We start from the raw sequence: 21,592 nt of genomic DNA, 5'->3' as shown, positions 1-21,592 counted from the left end.
GTTCATTTCCTCTCTGAGAAATGTGGTACATAAACACAGGCACATAGTTGAAAGTAACATATTTGCCCCAAGGGCCAGTACAAAGGGAACATTACCTAACCACATGCCCATACCTTACCACAATGATCTTTTCGTCTGACAGTATAAGTACACTGACCCCAACCCTAAGGATGGATGGGCCTCTTCACAGTGTTCATTGCTATGTTGAGATTATTAGCTCTTTTGCTGGTTATCTGTGTTTTTTCTCCATTTTTAGACCTTTATAGCTCTTCTTATTGCTCCCTGTCTCCTTTCCATGGGGATGGTGGGAGATGAGCTATGTTTACCTGTAGCACTGACCTGCTCTTTTTATTAGATTGGGTCTCATATTGGACACAGGCCGTCTGCACAGTCTAGCCTGAGGTGCTTCTTAGCTTACCTGACATCAACTTCAGTAAAAAAAGTCCTGCATTAAGAAAACATGAGGTCCGGAGTGCTTCTAGCTATTTGGCTTTTACCTTAAAATAAATCTATTTCTACCTTCAAAAGAGAAATAATTCATGTATACTGTTGGGTGGAGGTGAATGACCTTCATCTCTAACTTTTACTCCAGCAGATTTCATTTTGAGCTCTCTTCCTTTTCGTAAAAAGGATTGTCATTAAAGTGGCCAGTCATATTCCATTGGAAAGATTTTTAAGGAAAGACTATATGAATTAAAAAAGAGGTGCAATTCCGAACATCTAGGAAATTATCAAAGGGGTCATATCATGAGGAATTAGGCTTGATTTTTCGAGATAAATTAGTTTTTTTGTGTAATCAAGTTATGTTAAATAGTACCAAACTTTCTTCCAAGTGCAAAATATCATTTGTACCAATCACAGTGCGGTTAGAAGCAGAAATAATACAAAGACTGTTTGACAGTTTGTTTAGTAAATGTATTTTTTTTGTTTATTGTTCTAAGACACAGCAAATAAATGTAAAAAAATAATAAATGTATAAATAAATAAAAAATAACAAATGTATTTGTTAGTGTAAATGAGTTGTCTTGTAGAACTACATTTTACAAGTTCTGGAGAATATTTTAAAACATTGGACCAAGAACAATATATAACTGTAAATATAAAAATGTATTATAAAAATCAGGTGTATTTATTTTATAGAAATCAGACAGCATATTTGTTCATCATTTTTGCACACTGTTATAAAATAGCACATATAACATAGCATTTCAAATACATTATTGGTTTGATGCCCTGCGATTGTAAGCAGTTACAGATTTTACAATGTAAGAGATCAGTTTGTGAAAATTCCAGAATGCTGAATGTAGGACGAAATTTAGTTGGGAACAGTTGAAAGAAAAGAAGTAAAGAGAGAAGCTGTTGTCCTGGACAATACTCCAACTAGTAGTAGCCTTAACAAATTCCACCAAGTTTAAAACACTATGCTCAAAATCTCTTAGTCTGTATTGAAATGTACAAACAAGTATTTCATTAAAACCTTTATTTAAAATCAATTGTTTTGCTAATGTAGTGTGCTTTATTTATTGGTTTGGACAGAAACTTATAAATGAATGCTAACTATGAAAATAATTAAAAATATTGGACTATATATAGAATTTGTGTTACTTGACTTTCATGTTTTTCTCCTCACTGTGGAGTGTGACCCAATTTATTGGTTTTTGAAGTCTTTTTCAAGCAGCCTGAGTGGATGAGATAATTTAGTATCTAGTACACACATATTTGTGGTTCATAGATTTTTTTTCACTGTTCACAGAAGCCCATCACAGATTTATGGACTGCACATGTGTTTTAATACACGTTCCTATAGTTGCCTCATCTTTGTTTATTTTGGTGGTCTCCTTGGTCCACAAAGAACTGTTTTCTTGCCCTATGTGTCAACTCACAGTAGAATAAATGTTTTGTCATTCCTAATGTTTCCCTTGACCTTGGGTGAAGGTGGCAGCCATTGGACCAAGAATGAAAAATGTCACTCAGGTGTTTCTTAGTACCTGCTTAACAATGTCTGTATAAATTACATTCTATTTCCAATGGGGATCGAGGAAGGATGCTGGAAACCACAGCATCAGAATGTAGTCCATTCCCAGTACTAAAAAACGAAACAGTCGCTATACACTGCAATACCATGTTTGCTTACGTAAGTGGTCAAATATTGGCCCATATTTGCTCTTTTTCCTGTGTGGGCATGATTAGCAGGTTGTTCATTTACAAAGGAAATCAAATCGTTGCGCTCCCTCGCCTGTTGGTTCATCCCAACGCTAGTTGACATTCTGTCCGTGATATCACCCACATATTATCCATATGGGGATCCCTTTGCATAAGTATGCTTGATACAGCAAGTTGATTAAAACTAACCCCCCCCCTCCAACACCAACCCTGTCCCCTAACCTTCTCCCACCAAACCTCTCTGTCTCACTCATTTCATTTCCCTAAGTGGTATGATGAGGTGGCGGTCGCTGTCAGAATCAACACTTCTATGTAAATGATGTACAACTTACCCCCACCCCACCCTGGCCTTATTCAAACCCACCCTGTCTCTCTCATTCTTTCTCTCTCTCTTTCAGACACACACGAGCATGCCTGCAGTCACCTAGTTAAATATTTGATGCGGTTGTCGGAGCAGGTTATGCGGCACGGCGCTGCCTCACGCCATAGATGTAATATTCATAATGTCAGCTCCACTAATGACAATAAGAATCTTTGAAGTGGTGGTGAGACCCAGTACAGAGTGTGAGAAAAAAGCTTCCTTTAAGCAAAAACTAGAAAGGAATGCAACAGGAATGAAAAAACATCCCCGGAGCATGTAGTTGAGAGTTATTTTTTTATTTTCCCTGCAAATCTAAAGAGCTTTAATGCGAGAAATTCCTTTGTGTGATCTTAGCAAAGGGAAACTGTGTTTGGCCTTGTTCTTTACAAACAGACGCACATTCCGCAGACGCCCGTGTTCAGCACACAATCGTAATGAAAAAAAACTCTTAAGTTACTATCAATTGTGTTCAAAGCAAAATCTATATGAGCCACCCATAATACATCAGTTAAGATAAGAAAGGAAAAGTTTGCACTTTTGTGTTGGTCTCAGATGGCATGCTGTACAACCGCCTCTTTATCTTTTGTTTTGCTCTGAAGTTGAAAACGCTAATAAATATTCTGGTTGCCTCCTGCTTCTCCCTCATTCTCTCTTCTCAGAGAAAATATTAGGGAAATATTCTGCTCCTCAGATAAGTTTTATGGACAATATGAAATCTAATTTTCCAATCTTGGAGGATATAAATAGTGCTAATGCCTGTTTATCATCAATGATCATTGATTTGTGATCTTTGAACGCATATTAACATTCGTGACAGGCTATTATATAAGACACTTCATCGGCATTGCACCACATTTCTTACATCAGTTTCAGTTTTATATCTGATCTCATATTCATTGATGTTTTCTCCCTCCCTTTACCATCTTGACATACTTGGATCACTTTTGCATTTTAATTCCCCCATGCCTGTTATGGTAACTTATTGAGCCATTTCTACAAAGCTCACGTAAACCTACAAAACATTGCAACTTTAATGATATCCTTTATAGTTAAAGAGGTGTATTGAATGTGGAATGCTTTTAAAGAGACGGGGCAATCTAGAGGTTTCCCAACAAGATTATTGTAAATCCTTGAGCAAGTAACAAGATAAATCAGAAGTAATTGCATTTCTGAAAACATCAATACATGTCCTAGATTTCATTTTGTGTCACGAGTAATGTAGATTGCTGCTTTTATGTTGCGTGTTTGATGAAAAAATTACATAAAACAGAGATGAAAATATGGAAATATTGCTGCTTTTCGTGTCTTTTGTGGTTTGTGGTTGAAACTGTGTCTATGTGAGCACATTGGTTTGTGTGGGAATGCACCCTTTGTTCAGACTGTTCTTCTCTCTGGGTCCCTCTAGGAGAAGAGAGAAGCTTATGCAGTGCAGAAAACAAAGAAGACAAAGAGGCTACACTAACTGCAGCGCTTCTGCAGAACTGCACATTAGTGAGATCTAGTCAGGTATTGAGGTAATTCTGTCAGAATAATACTGTGTGTAAAACTGGATGTAAAAACAATTGTAGAATTAAATAATTTTGTGTGTACATCATTTTTTATAAATAATAATCTCTAGAGAAAATATGTTTGTTTAAGCCAGTGAATATGTCTGAATATAAAGGTAAACATCTAAATTAACATTAAAATAGATGTCTGAAAAAAGCTATTGTCAATTTTCCAGATACACTTCACAAACGCTGACTTTTCCTCTGAGATGTCTTAATAGGAACCAGGTTAAAAGTTGACAACAAATATTTTAAAATTATGGTTCAAAAATGTTAAAGCATTTATATATGAGCAAATATCAATAAATTAATTTAATTTTAGTGCTTTCAGAATTTTTCACTAAAGTAAATACAGCAGTGCTGAAAATGACTGAGATTTTTAGCATTTTATACCAAAGATGCAGTAAATGCCATGTTACAAACTATGCATATCGTTTAGATGTTATTTCCTGGATAAAACAGAAATCCTGAACATTTTGAGGTGGAACTCTGTCCCCCTGAAGCTTACTTTTTACCTGGACTCAGTCTCCCCACTGTAAAAATGTAACTGTTTTATTTGACAGAATTTGTAAAAAAATAATTTACAGAAACAGACTGCAAAAGTTACATGTTGGGTTTAAAATAATTATATAAACATGTAAAAGTTTTTGCTTACATAATAAATGCCTGTGTACTGTGCATATTAATTTTGTATTCATGAAAACATAAACAATCATGCAGAAAGTTATAATATTATCCAACATTTATAATTTAGACTATTTGTAAATATACATAAATGCATGTAAATATTTTCTAAACATGCAAATGTGTATGCGTGTTTATAAATACAAAATGAGTATGCACAGTACACAGACACATGTTTGACCCTTGACAACAAAACCAGTCTTATAGGACAATTTTTCGAAATTCAGATTTTTTCATAATCTGAAAGACGAATAAATTATCTTTCTATTGATGTATGAGTTGTTAGAATATGACATTTGAGAGACTGGTTGAGATACAACCATTTAAAACTCAGGAATCTGAGAGTGCAAAAAACAAATATTGAGAAAATGGCCTATGAAGTTGTTAATCAGGGGCACTGTGGCAGGCCATTCACTCACAAAAATAAAGTTTTTATATATTTAAGGTAGGAAATCTACAAAATATCTTCATGGAACATGATCTTTACTTAATATCCTAATGAATTTTGGCATAAAAGAAAAATCGATAATTTTTACCCATACAATGTATTTTTGTCTTTAACTAAAAATTTTCCCGTGCTACTTAAGACTGGTTTTGTGATCCAGAGTCCATTATGTAAACACTTTTATTCTGGATCATTTGACATTAATAAGTGTAAAATGTTATTTTATGGTGCCCCTGCTGTTTTGGGGGGGTTACGTTGCACGTTCCTCCTAGCCCTGCATATTAGCATAGACGGTATAGAGGGAGAGACAAAAAATCGGTATATAAACAAGGTAAAAAGCAACAACTCATAATATGTTTAAAATCCATTGCTGATAGAAACACATTTCCTCGTAATGAAAATCTTGAATGATACACCTGTCAAACTGTACAAACTGTAGAAGTAGCTTTCCCTGTGTGGCAACCAAAAATCTGAAATCCCCAGATGTTCAATCTGTGGTGACCTCTTGTGAAATGTTTTGCCGCATATCTTTTGTCTGTTAATCTAAGTTTTTCTCCATTTGAAATTGAGGCAGGGCTAATTGGGATGTGGGCAACAGCCTGTGACATCTCTTCTCATTAGCAGAAGCACTGAAGGCAATACCACAAGTAGGTCAGAGAGTTCCTTCACTGCAACACACCGCCAGTGGATAGCTCATCAGCTTTGAGACTGCACACCTCTTCTCCAGCTTCTCTCTCTCCAGTGATTACAGCCCCAGTAACCCTCATGTACATTATGTGCCTTGCGGGCAAACCCTCGATCAACCTCCGCAAAAGTAGCCGTGCCTGTGGACATCCCAGGGCTTATTTGTGAGCCATTTAAAGCAATGGCACCAAAGAGCTATTTTCAACCGTATAAACATACAGGGCGAGAAAAATAAGGCTTTAATGATCAACATTTCCATGGGCGCTATTGCCGAGTGACAGGAAACGTGATGGAAATTGTAAATTTTTGTTCAATTTTAATGAAGTTTAGGGAGAACTCGTCTTAGATTCGTCGAACATCGAAGTAGCTGGGGGGGAAACTGTCAACGGTTCGACATTGATTATCTCACCAGGGCAATGGTTTATTTATAAAAATGTATGAGGTATTTTTAAAAGCTTCGGGCTGGCTGTAAAAGGGCTTTTTTAAATATGCAAAGTAATCACATATTTATTACGTGTATGTTTATCTGGTTTCATGCATGTTGCTGTGGGAATACCAGATGTACACCCACAAAAAAGGAAGACGCTTTAATTGACAGGATCGTCTGATCTTCTGCCTTGGGATTGTGATGCAGAAGGTGGGTGACATGAACAACACTTTACCAGTGTTATTTCAACAGCGCTTTCACGGGATTCCATGATTGGTCAGGCACTAATGAGTGTTGATGAGGAAGACTCCCCGAGTACTAGCATCTGTTTTCCTAGCATGTTTGTTGAGCTCTCATTAATAATTAGCTGTTTACCTTCAAAGCATGTTAAGCAATTCCTCTACCGAGTCTCCGCTGTCTACTCCGTCGTGTGTTCTTTAAAACTCATTACTGAAACGGATAATCAAAGGTATGCCAATGCAGAGGACACCTTCAATGTGAGCCTGTTGGGATGTAAATCAGGCAGCCATCTGTGTCTGTCACAGCTTCATCAGGGTGGAAAGACAACTTTTTTCCCTCTCTGTTTCCTAGGGTCACTGATACTGGAATCAGCTAGTTCTCTAAAACTGGTTTAAGGTTTTTCAATAACTCTGTAGTCACTTGGAGAGAGAGAAAGACTGAAATTAAATTTATAGGTGAAGGGTTTTTCAATCTTGAAATACAAATCTGATTTCTGTCGGTAACTTGATCTCATTGGAAAATGTCATTATTTTATGACCGGGCAGTTTCGTACAAAAGTCAGAATAAAGCTTTGCTTAAACCGTGTCACCTTGGCGGAAGAAGATACTAAAACATGAATGAGATACGTTGAATGAGGCACAAATTCATACAAATAAAATTGTTAAACAGTTATGAATTGCCAGGAGATTGTGTTTGGTCTAATGTGCAGAAACAACTTCAGAAGGTAAAGTCCTGTTTGTTTGAGCATGTGAAATTCTAGCTCAGCCAATGGCATGATTTGGGGCGGGACTGTGTTTTTCTAAATAGTGACAGATAGACATAGTGTTACAGTAGAAACATTCATTTTTGTTCCATTTAACATACATTATAGAAAATTCCACAAAAAAACAAAAAAACATTTATTTTGATGTTAATGTTGTAAATTTACTGTCTGTTTCTGTAATTCAACATTTTACACCATTTTAAAAAATACGTGAAAAAAGTAAAGTTAAATTTGATTAATTGTCTAATTGACTAATTCTTTGTCTGTAGCCACCAATACTTTCTTTGTTTCTTTGTCACAGGTGTGCCGTCCACAATAAAAGGCAACACAAAAATGTGCAGTTTACTGTATTTGGGGGGGGGGGTCCGGGGGGGTCGAAAACCAGTCAGTATCTGAAATGACCACCATTTGCCTCATGCAGTGCATTACATCTCCTTTGCACAGTGTTGATCAGGTTGTTGATTGTGGCCAGTGAATGTTGGTCCATGCCTCTTCAATCAGCACAACATTTATCTTACTATGGTAGTCAATGATGTTTGGTTACAAGTATTCTTCCAAATAGCTTTCTTTGTGTTTACTGTAAAAAATATATGTACAGATTTGAAATGGAGTAAATGATGACAATGTTTTGTTTTTGGGTGAACTGTCCTTTTATTAAATACATTTTTACCTGATCATGACTTCTTGTATTTGTTTGGAAACTGAGAGTCACTCTATGAAAATGTCTCATTGCTGAAGACTGAGTGACTCAATTAGAGACTAAAACAACAAGGCAAAGGAAAAACAAAGAGCGTCTCCTGGAGTTTCAGTGAGCATGTAGTGTGTGACATGCAACCCCACATGATGACTGCTCTACTCATCACCACTAATGAGCAGATTGTGCGAGAGTGTGCAGAGAAATTTGCTTTTGCAGAATCTTCTGCAAATGATCATTCATTTACAAGGCAACATGTTAGCTCAACAGTAGCAGCTTCCTGAAGACTTGGTGTTGAAGTGTTAAACTCCTGGATGAACTCTTGAGAACTGCTTCAATGGCTTTGAACTCCTCCTGACCTACTCTAAGAATAGTTAAAGTTTAGTTGTTCAGGATCACTGAGAGTGGATGGGAGTTGTTACAGACACTGAGAGAATATTGGAAAGCTCAAACACAACAACAAAGTAAAATGTAATGCTAGCTGGGCCTTAAAACGCGGTACATCATGGCAACTGTCTGTGTGGAGATAAAAAATGTAAAACTACCATGACAGGGTCCTAACAGAGATATCCTAGAAAGGTTTTGCCACTAAATTAAATATATACCCCAAAGAAAAACTAACTCATATTACGGGAATGTAAAGACGGCTAGCAGCACATATTCATATTGTCACAATATGACAGAGACCTTCTCTGTTCCGTGTGGGGAAATATTCTAAAGCATCACGGGTGAGCTCCTCATGTTATTGTACAGTATATATTGCCTTCTAAAATGTTATCATCTGTAAAAAAAAAACATTTGTTAATGTTGTGAATAACATTTTAATTTGAATACATAAAGGTGTTGATAATAATGATTTAATGTAACAAAACATCATCAAATATTATTGTGCGATATGTATCACACTTTTATTTTAGCAACAGTCTTATTGACAGGGTAATGTTAGTCAGATTATCTGGCCTAATAAAAAGTAATTGGATTATGTTTTGTGTAATTACTTCTTTAAAGTCATATATTAACATTGGCCACATAGTCTCATGGAAGCAAAATCAAAATGAAAAGAAAATGGTCCAATTAGTTGTCATCTTCTCAACCCTAGGAGGAACTGTGTGTGGAGATGACTGCTACATATACTAGGTCATGGAACCAGTTCAAAGCCCCCAGGTCCTCCTTGTGCCAGACGAATCCTATCCGGCCTTTCTGCCACACTGTGAACACATATGCTCAACATGTGATGAGAAGACTGACCTTCTGTAGCAAGTGGCGTGGTTACATTTCCATATCCATAACTTAAATAACTTTTAGATAAGACCTTAAATATATTGTTTGAAAGTATAGAGAGTTTTGTCAGGAATTTGAAAGGTCATATGAACAGTACTCTTCATGGATTTCTACATTGATATGGGCAGAATGCTCCAAAGAAAAAAAAAATAGTTGTTGTCTTGGCTCCCCATGGTGCGTTTAAGATAAACTATAAAGAAATCATTGCATATATAGGTGTGTTTCGCATTCATTTGCATCTAGCATCTATATTTTTGTCTAAACTATTATCTATTTGTCTTTTTATGCTTTGTGATGACATCATCATCATACCGTGGCTGTTCTCTCTTATTCACTTACCCTGGGACAGGCATTCTTCTCAGCAGTTTACATTGGTTTTCTTTTAATTCATTTCACCTTATAATCTTTATTTTGGTTGGGTAACAGCTCTCTACAAGTAAGGCTGCAGGCGTTAGGTTACCCCTCATGAGTGCTTTTTCAATGCTCTTTTTTTACTGTCACCCACTCTAATGTCTGCCCTTCGACCAACTCTTTTATAAGGGATATTTCACATTCTGTCATCATTAATTCACCCTTATGTTGTTAAAAACCACAATGACTTTCTTCTGTGGAAAATAATATTTTGACAGTTTTATGTCTATACCTACAATGGTTCTCAATGGGGTCAAAAGTTGTTTGGTTACCAGGGTTCTTTCAAATATCGTCTTTTGTCTTCTGCAGGAGAAAGAACGGCATACATGTTTGGAATTACATGAGGGTGAGTAGATGATGAAAGAATTTGACTCACCTCGGGGTCACCTCGGGGTCTCTATCATAGATGCACAAACACATGGGTTATCAACTAGGAATTCATTGATTGAGAATGAAGTATCGTGAAATGTATGCATTAGGCTGTTTTCTGAGACCAGGATGTTGGTGTTAAATAAAATAATTTAGTGGATTGTTGTATAAATGGCACATTGCACAAATACAGTACACTTTGGTGCCCTACAACATTTTTTGTACATTTTTCTTAGATTGATCAACTACATTCTCTAGTTAAATCAGAGCCTTTCATTGACGATTTGTTGAAAACTGAATAAAAACAGGTCTATTCAAGTGCCAAGTCGGTAAGTTTTTGCATTCCATTTGACTTTGTATTAAACCTTTTTGTTTTCTAAAAAACAATTGTACAGAAAATGTACAGAAAAAGAAATGAACATCATGATGGAAATAAATTGTCATAGCATAAGATTATGGGAATTATAGAATGTTTACAAAAATGTCAGGTGTAATCTTATAATATCAAAGCGACCATATGTGAGCCATAAGTGCGCATTGGAGATCCATTTATATGACTCACTGGTTTGCAATACATTAACCCTTATAAGTTACCTATAACCGTACTATCAGCCTAAAATATAAATCATCCATTTAGACCATTTTTATCTGGAAATCTCATTCTAAATCCCAACATTTTCTGTAAACTGAATGTTAAGTCATTTAACTCTCTAGATGTGCTCATTCGTGCTTGGAAATGCCAGTCGCTACATATTGCCTGTGCTTACCAGATCTTCTTTGGTTACAGAACACAAGTTAAGCCTCTTTGCTTGACTGACATCTCCTGCAAATGATACCAAAAATCTACCTTTGCTTTTATTACACACTTCAACAGCTAGTTTCCCCCCTTCACCCACATTTGAACACACATGTTTCCATGTGATAAGCACAACAAACATTCCCTACAATCACTTCAGCCAAACTACATTCCCAACATATCTGCTTTACTTTCTGCTTTGCAATTTAGTCTGTCTATATCTACACTTGTCTGAACCACAGGCCACCAATAATTTGCTGACCTCTGATTGGTGGCGAAATGCATTTTCCAGATGTTGACTGGAAGGGGACTGTAAATGAGATCATGCAAGCATCCATCCGCCCTCAGGGCTTTAGGACCTGCAAAGGTTGTCATTATAGACTATGAGATTCACCATTTCAACTGTGTAAGCCTTGGCGGTATGCATTTAAACTGACAGTAAACGCATAAAAAGAGCAATTCAACGTGACACCTACAACATCAATACATACAGTAGATCACATCTTCAGGCCCTGCAGAAATATGTGCTTCTAGTATTGAGGCAAGGCAAAGCAAGTTTATTTAAATAGCACATTTCATACACAAGGGCAATTCAAAGTGCTTTACATAAAATGATTGACAGAGAGAAATAAGACGTATCTTTAAAATGCAAATGATTTGAGATTACAAATACTTAAAACAACAATACAATTAATGAAAAATTTACGTAAATATATAAAAAGAATTAGAGCAAAAGAAAAATAAATTAGAAATTTAAGTACAGTTGATGTAGTCCACCACAGTGCTTAGGGTGTAAATGCAAAGCTAAACATGTGTCTTTTTAATCTAGATTTAAAAGTAGCTACTGTTAGTGGACGTCCGGAAGCAGATTCCAGCTATGGTGTAATGACTAGAGGCAGACTCGCCTTGTTTGATCCTAATTATCTGAGAAGTCTGTTTGGTATATATTTAATAAGCATATCTGAAATGTATTTAGGTGATTTATAAACAATTAATATTTTTTTGAAGGTGATTCTAAAAGTAACTGGTAACCAGTGTAAGGACCTGAGGATTGGAGTGATATGCCTAAGATTTTTTGGTTCTGGTCAGAATCCTGGCAGCAGCGTTCTGTGTGAGCTGCATCTGTCTGATGGTCTTTTTGGGAAGACCTGTAAAGAGACCATTACAATAATCCAAACTGCTGGTAATGAAAGCATGGACTAGTTTCTCTAAATCTTGGTTTGAGACAAAACATCTGATTTTGGCTATGTTTCTGAGATGGTAGTATGCTGATTTGCTTATTGCTTTGACATGACTGCTGAAACTAAGATCAGACTCTAAAATGACACCAAGATAGCTCTTAAGCCAAGGTATGAGTTTACCTTGTTAGTTTCATCCTTGTTACCAAAAACAATGACTTCAGTTTTGTTTTTAATTAACTGAAGGAGGTTTTGACACATCCAGCTGCTAATTTCATCAATGCACTGGCAAAGAGAGTCAATAGGCCTGTAATCATTGGGTGAGAAGGCAAGGCAGATCTGAGTCTCATCTGCATATCTGTGGTAGGCAATTTGGTACTTTCTGATTATTTGGCCAAGTAGGAGTATATACAAATTGAAGAGAAGCGGGGCTAGAATTTAGCACTGTGGAACACCACAAGTCATGGGTGTCCTGTCAGATTTATGGTTGCCTATGTTTACATAATAACCTCCAACCCTCGGTATGACCCGAACCATTTAAGTACCAACCCAGAAAGCCCTACCCAGTTTTCCAGCCTATGTAGGAGTGTGATCTACCGTGTCAAAGGCAGCACTGAGATCTAGAAATACCAGAACTGATATTTTTGCCTGAATCAGAATTCAATCGAATTTCATTTATTATCTTTCTGAGCACTGTCTCTGTGCTATGATGCTGATGGAAACCAGACTGATAATTGTCCAGGTAGCCATTTGTGTTCAAGAATTTGATCAGCTGATTGAAGACAAACTTTTCAATGATCTTACCTATAAAAGGAAGATTTTATATTGGTCTGTAATTAGACAGTAAGGTTTTGTCTTGATTGCTCTTTTTTAGTAAAGGTTTGACAACTGCATTTTTTAGGGACTCTGGGAAAGTTCCCGAGAGCAGTGAGATATTTACTATTTTTAGGAGATCTGCTTCCAAACAGATAAACACTCTTTTGAAAAAGGATGTGGGAAGTGTGTCGAGGCTGCAAGTTGACACTTTAAGATGCTGTACCATTTCCTCCAAGGTTTTGTGAAAAATTGTCAGAAATTCAGACAGAGTTACTCATTTCTGATGTACTAAAGTCAGACTGACCTGACTGCCGCATGGAGCTTTGCTTATTTCCATTCTGATATTATTGATCTTCTCAAGGAAAAATGTTGCAAACTCATTGCATTTGTCATCAGACAGCATTTTTCCTGGGAACTTGACTCGGGGGATTTGGTAGTCTCTTTACAATTGCATAAAGAGTGTGAGTGTTATTTATGTTGCAGTTTATAATGTAAGAGAAAACGTTCTGTCTAGCTTTGCCTAAGTCAACATTGAAGGCATGTCTTTATAGATGTTATAGTGAACTTTTTCGCCAATATACGCTCAGCTCAACGTTCTTTTCATGCGTTGTACTGCTGGTGTGTTTCTCCAGGGTGCTTTACGCCTGCCAGTTATCGTCTTGACCTTTACTGGAACAATGGCATCGATAGCATTTTTTACTTTTGCATTAAAGCTATCGAGGAGAACATCCATAGAGTCTGCAGATGTACTTTGTGACAAAAACATAGCATTCATAAATAGCTCACTGGTGTTCTCATTTATGAATCTCTTTTTAACAAAGATGGGTCTATCTTCAGTGAGGTTTGAGGTTATTTAAGTAATCCAGACCTTCCATATTGTTTTATCAGTTGTTGGCCTCGAAAATGTGACTTAAAGACAAGGTTCAACGTGGGTGGCACTGCAGACAAATGAAAACAGATGTGTTCCTAAAACACATCTGGCATGGTGTGCATTTGTCCTTTGCTTTGGTCAGTGAGGGATGGCTAAAGCTTTTAAGTGCACAGGCATAATGTAGAATAGGCATAAACCAATAGACTTCAAGGGAAGGCCATGATCTTGACTTCACCAGTTAGTATGCCATACCATAACAGACAAAGTAAAACAATATTATTTTTAATTGTTGGAGGACATTTTTTCAGAATGTTAGAATAGTTCATGTAGTTTATAAAACATGTTTTATTCAGAACACAATTCTTGATAAGCGATATTAAAGTTGTGGTCAGTTCCAATCACTTTCCTCTTAAGTGTCAAAATCCAATTGTGTGAGAAAATATTTTAGAAAAAACTGAACAAACACATCTTTATTCTTCCAGCATGACTGTCACTGAGTGAAAAATAAATAGTTTCATGTTACTTGAGTGGTGAGGGTGGCTAAAGGGGCCATCTGAGACTTTGTGGATGCTGTCTTGTCACTCTGTGTAATTATGCTAAGGAAGAGAGCCCAGCTGCTCGACTTTCAAGTTAATTTGAGAGACGAGTTGGTGGTCAGTGCCTTTACCTTGAGCTCCCTGGTTTCATCGGGTTTTTTTTAAACAAATTTGTCGTTTATATATGTGATTCATCTCAACATGTATCAACCCATGTGCAGAGATTGTATGCGTGGATGCTTACCCAAGTGGGTGCTTTATCTTGATTACATATTGCCTACCTTTCTGCACCATGAATTGATTTCTGTCACTATGCATTTACATAAGGTCTTGATGTTTGCTATTGTATTTTTACGCAGTGGAATTAGGCGTCTTTGGTTTGAGAATTACATGTTCAACCTCATGGCCTATGAAATGACTTGCATTATTCAAAGGCGCAGAATTTCAAAATATTGTAATAGGCACCGAGGGTAGACAAGGTCAAGTGAATTCATTACTGCAGACATTCTGCAATCAGGGGAGAAAGAATAGTTAAGTATTTTACTGTTAAATGGAAGTACAGTACAAATAATAAGATTAAATAGACATTAAAGTGATTGTTCACCCAAAAATGTAAAATTCAATCATCATTTACTCAGAATCAAACTTTTATGACTTTCTTTCTTCCATAGAACATAAAAGAACATATTTTGAAGAAAGCCCCCATTCATTTATATGTATGGACACAAATCTAATGCAATGCTAGTTAACAACATTCTTCAAAATGTCATCTTTTGTGTTCTGTAAAAGAAATATAGTCATACAGGTTTGACATGTCAAGATAGTGATGATAGAACTGTTATCTTTTTTGAAGATAAGTGAAGATGAATATATATCCAGAATGAACTGTCAACTACTTTTAATTTGTTAAATCATTTGGTGTAAGAAAGCGTTGGTTGTATAAAAACATATCCTATTCTATTTCACTGCTATGGAAAATGAATTGTAAAGAGTGCATGATACTATGTAAGAATTGCCTACTAATTAAGCTCATAAATATGAATTATTAATAATCAGTCATTGATCATTGTTTCTATTGTATCTTATCTTTCTTTCTTTTGTAAAAAAATCGTTATATTTAAACCTGTTATTCTACCTTTTACACTATCGACTAGTATGAATTATTAATTAATGTAAAGTTATTATATTTGGGTAAAACATACGTCTGTATATTTGACTGTTAGATAGACATCCTTGATATTGTCCTTGAAACTAGGTATAGAAAGGATTATCATTTTTTTGAGAGATCAACACCACGTACGTCAGACTTATTATATAACCTGCGATTTCGTGTCCATTCTTAAACCGTCAACGATGCCTTATTTCTCATCATGACCACTGCATCCATAACAGGCAAGTTCCCAACTTTATCCCACAGTGTGTCATGATCAGACAGCGGGGGCGTGGTATGTGACGTCACCCGGGCAGACTCGTACTACAGCATAGTCTGGCTGGATGTCTGATTCAGCCACGCAGGTTGTTTGGGGATACGTTTAAATCGCACATTGTACCTAAACCGACTTCAAAATGCGTTCTCGTTCTGTTTGTTTCGGAGCAGCTTGCATTTTGGACGCTTTTGCCCGGTGCGGAAAAAGGTAAGTTTATAGTAGACCGTATATTGCGAGTCGACTTTCTGCACGCTGTACCCAACTTGGCACTGTCCCAGTCACGCGCTGTGCGGCATGTTGTGTTTGTCTGCGTTTGAGAGAACGACATAGGTTGTGATGTCATGCAATGAAAAATAAAAAATTTTAAAGCTTGCATGTAGAGATGTTTATTGCATGTAAAAGTTGCTCATATAATGCAAGCGTTTTGCAATATAAGGATTTAAATGTACATTGAAATTTGTGAAACTGATTGTAAATCGAATGCTTTCAGGTTTTAAGGTGTTTATCAACAAAGAAGACCAAGGCTCAGTTATTTGATAAATAAACTGGCACTGCCCATGTCAATGTCTGTCTGACCACACCTCCAAATGGACTAAAAGGGCATTTCAATAAATCTTTCATTTCTTTCTGTGGACTAGTGCCAACGCTGCAGAACTTCCCAACGTCCCGATTCCAGGTCACCGTGTCCCCAAATTTGTGCTACCGCTGTCACGCACCCTCGTCCTTGTATTCATCCCCATCTTCATGGGGCTGTTTCTGCATTCTCTGTTCCCGTTCTCTATCATGCCACAGACTACTACAATTGTTTTTCCCCCGTGGTCTGATACGTCGGATTTGTTCTTTTATTTGTGAACTGCGCAATAACGGCCTCTGCCCAACACATGGTGTAGGGGGGAAGTTTTAACCCTTGCAAGAAACTCAACTGAATGTGACGAGCTCTCAGGTTTTGACTCAAGAACTTTACAGCTGACTTAGCACTCAGGTTTAAACCAAGGACTTATCGACTACATCCAGGTTTTAAATAAGCATCAAAATAAGCAGAAAACCCATTTTGAAGCATATGTGAAGAACAAACCATGAGCTCGGACTGTTTTCAGTACCGTGCACTGTTCGAGTACCATCAGGAACGTGGTGACGACATTTCCCTGCAGCCTGGAGATTTCCTCACGGTTGCCAAGACACAAGATCACCAGGAGGGTGATGAAAAGTGCCCAAAGGGCTGGCTGCATGGCACCAATGAACGCACTAAAGAGAAGGGCAACTTTCCTGGCACCTTTGTGGAGTATGTTGGGGTTGTGAGGGCGGGCCTCCCCTCAGGAAAACCTTGGCCAAGACCAGTTCCCCCAACACCTGTTGGGCCTCAGCCCCCAGCAGCCACAGCATCAGAGGGTGAGTGTTGTTTTGTCGAAGATGTCTGTGTAATCTAACAGAAAGTCTTACTTTTATGTTACTTATGTGTATTTGTGTTATATAGTGTTATAATATAATACGTATTATTATATAAATGAAGTATTGCATGTATCCATCATAGAAAAGATATTGCCACATCTCTACGGGATCTATAACCTTATAGCTTCAATCTCACAAGCATAATGGTTCATTTTCTCCCTCTCCTCCCCACTTTTTTAAGCAGCCCAACCCTATAATAAAACGCTTCACTTAAATTTTGAGAACATTGTGTGCGAATCACAGTTGCACTCCCACTGGGAACATTACTTCCAATGTTGAATTTAAGGATTTATTTAGTGTCTCTGAAAACCGATAAGAATTCAGATGTGCTTGCACAATTCTGCATCAAAGACAAGACTGTATTTCAAATGTTGTGTTAAGCTCTTTATTGGGCCTGCTTTGCCCCTCTGCGTCTGATCGTGGTACAGTCTGCTTGTGGGGGTGTTCGTATGCTAACTAGGTCAGACAGCCAACTCTAGTTGTTCCAACACTGCTATTCTCTTTTATAGTCTAGGATGCTTGTCTCTTTTATGGAGGAGGTTTAGGTCGTCTTTATGGTATTTATGTGTTTTATTCATCGTAGATCCTCTTTTAGTGGCTTGCTCAGTCATTTTGTTTCAGCCAAGGTGCAGAGATAGTGATAAACAGCATAGTGAAGCCATTAAAAGCATTGGGAGAGGCAAAAACATGCAGTTCTCTTGAATAATTGATCACTTGGATGGCTGACAGTCAGCCAATCATTAGACTCACTTCGTGCCAAAACATCCCTATAGAACACTGACGGAACACTTATCTCGATTGTAGAGAAATTTATGAGCCTTGCAAATTTGAAGTTTTCCAGTCAGATGGGTCAGTGTTAGGATGTGACTGATGAGGGTTTTAAATTAAGAGTTGCCAAGTAAGAGCATTTGTCTTGGACTATTGAATAGGCAACTATCAGTTGGCCCTAGCAATGCATCAAGATAAATCAATAACAGAGACCAAGAAACAGTTATATTGATAAATAATTAGAACAACACGTTTCTTGGATCAGTGTGAAACCCATGCTGGTGTTTGTTGGGTCATTGTCAGTGGTATTTATTATGTTGGTATTTATTGGGACTTGTTGGTATTTGTTGGATCAGTTTGAATTAGTTTTTAAGTCTGGTTGGCCTGCTGCAGAGTCAAAAGTTGACTACTCTAGAATTTTTCTAGATATTATTTAGGGCCAATCCAACAATGGTGTTAGGATATGTTGCCACATTAGCCTGCTTTCTGTTTTGTGCACATTTTTAAGTTTCGCATCAGAAAATAGTGATGAAAACAGCAAATTTCTAAATGAATACCGTCAATTTGTTTTTTTTTAAGTTTTTACACTCTCTTGAGGTGTCTTTTCATTTTTTTCATTTTTAAATGCGATGTGACTGGTCTAATTGGATTCAATGATCTATGCTAAGCTATGCTAAAAGTCCTATCACCAGACCCGGAGATCAGCAGAATACATTCCAAAATGGTAAAACTCAATTTATTATCTCTTGGGTAGTTGGAAAATGAGCATATTTACAGAAAAAGTGGAATGTTTCTTTAAAGCGAATGAGAGATTAGAACTCTGATTGGTTTGCACATCACGCCCAAAAAAACACCCATTACTCATTAAGAAAGTCAGGACAACCCGTTTAGACCATGCGCCATTTTCCTGTCGTTAAACTAGCAAGAGTGGTTACCTGAGTGCACTTAGGCCCTGCGCTTTAGACCATGCGCTTAGATCATGAAAATAGGGCCCTTAGTGTTTCTATGGTTTGATGTTTTCTATTCAAAAAGTAGGTCACAGTTTATCAAACTTTCATATGAACCGAAAGATGAACAATTTGCATGTGCATGCTTATGCACCTGATAACCTGTGTAACCTGTGACTGCAAGTAAATTGAACACAAAATGTTTTCATTAAGTTGCAGCTGTGAATGACCACATACATTATAATGTTTAGCCACAGTTGACTGACTTGACCTTGGACTGGCATTGTCTTGAAAATGAGCCTGCCAAAACTCACCTAAGATTTGCATCCTTGCTCTCTGAAAATGATGTGAAATGTCCCCGAGATGAGGGCCAAAACCCACAATCTCTAATATTTTTCCACTGAGATTAAATTGGTGCTCTCAGAAGTGTCATTTACCACACAATAATCGGACCTGCAGCAAATTAAGATTAAGGATTCATTCACACTGCCCACAAATCAAATCGAGTCTGACCTCTAAGTCTGATGCATTTTTTAAGTTATTCAATCAGATTTGTTTGCTCAGACAGTCCAGGTATTGTATTGTATCTGGATTTGTTGTAATAGTAGTGATGTAAGCGTCTGCGTGATGCTTAGGATCGAAACCGTAAATTTGACCTCTGCTCATCTCTGTCGTGACACCTTGCCGCACTGCTGCATTCACAAGGGCGCGCTAGAGAATGTTGGGGTCAAATGTGATTTATGCATTCAGACTTAACTGTGTACTGTGTTCAAATCCTGATATTTTCACTTTTCACAGAGTAAGATAAAGAGTGTTCCATCATAATATTAAATGCTTTGTATGATGGTACAAACAGCTTTCACGAATCAAGTCCGCATAAATGTCAATCTTACAAATTTGACTGCGTTTTGTTTCGATGTCTCCTTCACGATTTTTTTTGCCTGTTCTTCAAAAAACTACACATACTTGATTGGATACATAGATTGGATAAACAAAAACTGATTATATGTCACTATAATTTTTTTTGCTATATAGGACTAAAAGTTGTTCTTGGCTCGTAATCATGGGCAACCACTTTTAGTGCTATATATAGAACAATATTTTGGTGCTTCAGTGGTTCTTCAGCGTTTCTTTGGGATGTCTGAGTTGCTATATAGAACTGCTGAAGAACCATACAGGGGCTTAACAGGTTCTTTATATGGAAACGGTGCTATATAGCATCTTGGTCGCTCCAAAGAAACTCTGAAGAAACAACTGAAGCACCAAGATATAGTGCTTAATAGCACTAAAAGTGAACACTTTTAGAGTGTAGGATATTGATATTTAGGGAGTTATTTCTTTTAACACACATTTATTTTGACCTTATACTGGCTTCAGATAATTGGAGAATATACAGGTCCAAAATTCTGCATATGAGCAGACAGGCAGCTGCTTTGTGCATTAGCCTAGTTTTATAAGGTCAGTAAGCACCTCTTTCATTTTCATCTCTCTCTCTCTCTCTCTCTCTCTCTCTCTCTCTCTCTCTATCTCTCTCTCTCTCTCTCTCTCTCTCTCTCTCAACCTCGACAGAGGTATCATTGGCATTTTAGGGTTGAATAAAGCAGCCTACCAAGTTCCTTTAATTTACTAACAGCCGCTTATCAGGTCTATCACACATGCAATCGACTGTCAAGCATTTGGCTTTAAAAAATCTTTCTTTTTGTCTTTTTCTCCTTTCTTTCACTGTGAACTGTTAATAGCCTGACATGTTCAAAGGTAACATCAACGCACAGTTCCACTTATTAGCTGCTCTCCAGCTTGTGAAAGTGTCTGTCAAATCCTGCAGTCTTCACATTCACCATTATCTTTTTTATTGACTGTCGGTCTGACTCTTTTGAACAGTGATGACTCTGGGTTCTCAGAGGCCTTGTGCAGTGGTATGGATGATGAGGGACAGTCACTGATGCTGCCGTGCTCTGATTAAGCACACAGTCATGTGCTGATAGGCGAATCGGAGAGCAGCCAAGTAAGATGGTTTTGTTTGGATTTGTTTTCTTTCCCTGTTTGAGAATATGAGTCACGAGGAGCTCTCTTTGGGATACATTTTTCAGTGGTAGTTGGACATGCTGGTCAAGCATAATGGCCATATTTGTGACTGGACTTAATGAGGAACAGCGAGATGGCACAAGTTATTTTTTCAGAGGAAAGGCATCTTGGACCAAGAAATGCATGTGTTGTTTATAAACAAAGTTGGCATTGTCATATGAGGGCTGTGCACAGTGTTGTGTAGAGTATAAGTTAGCCAATATTTATGTGTATGTTTATGTTGGGTGTGTCACAATATACCAGTATTGGCAATAACTGTTATTGATACATACTGTGTTAATTGTACACATATTGTAAACAAGTTGGAGTTTTGCCTTAAAGGAGCAATGTGGAAATTTTAGCGGCATCTAGCGGTAAGGTTGCGAATTGTGACCAACGGCTCACTTCACCCCTCCCTGTCAAACCACTACGTCAATGGAAAACGCAAGTAAACAAAATTAAAGATGAATTTCACTGATACCATAATTTATATCTTTTTAAAAATATCTGTAGAAATTGTGATATTGTTATCATGATTTTTTTGCCACAATAATCATGTACTGAAAATCTGATAATGTTAGATTGTAAGACAATCATAAGTTTATTTTTTTAACAGATTTTGCTAGTTTTACTTGCATCATATATTTTAAATCTCATTGGTTATAAAAGTT

The 21,592-nt window shown here is 37.1% G+C and overlaps 1 protein-coding gene across 2 annotated transcripts in view; it reads left to right on the top strand.

The window, feature by feature from the left end:
* Positions 1-21,592, top strand: part of pik3r3b (phosphoinositide-3-kinase, regulatory subunit 3b (gamma)) — a 193,620-nt gene that overhangs the window by 32,136 nt on the left and 139,892 nt on the right. Inside the window, exons 2-3 of one of the 2 annotated variants that reach the window (XM_056750038.1) lie at positions 15,864-15,900; positions 16,184-17,082. In XM_056750038.1, coding sequence (XP_056606016.1) covers positions 16,770-17,082 — 313 coding nt within the window. In that variant the 5' untranslated portion in view covers positions 15,864-15,900; positions 16,184-16,769. Of the gene's footprint in view, positions 1-15,762; positions 15,901-16,183; positions 17,083-21,592 lie in introns of those variants that run through there. The other variant, XM_056750039.1, reaches the window with a different exon arrangement.

Source organism: Triplophysa dalaica, chromosome 6 (assembly GCF_015846415.1).
Source record: "Triplophysa dalaica isolate WHDGS20190420 chromosome 6, ASM1584641v1, whole genome shotgun sequence".
Lineage (NCBI taxonomy): Eukaryota > Metazoa > Chordata > Actinopteri > Cypriniformes > Nemacheilidae > Triplophysa > Triplophysa dalaica.
Note: the sequence above shows the minus strand (reverse complement) of the source record. Positions and strands in the feature narration are given on the sequence as shown.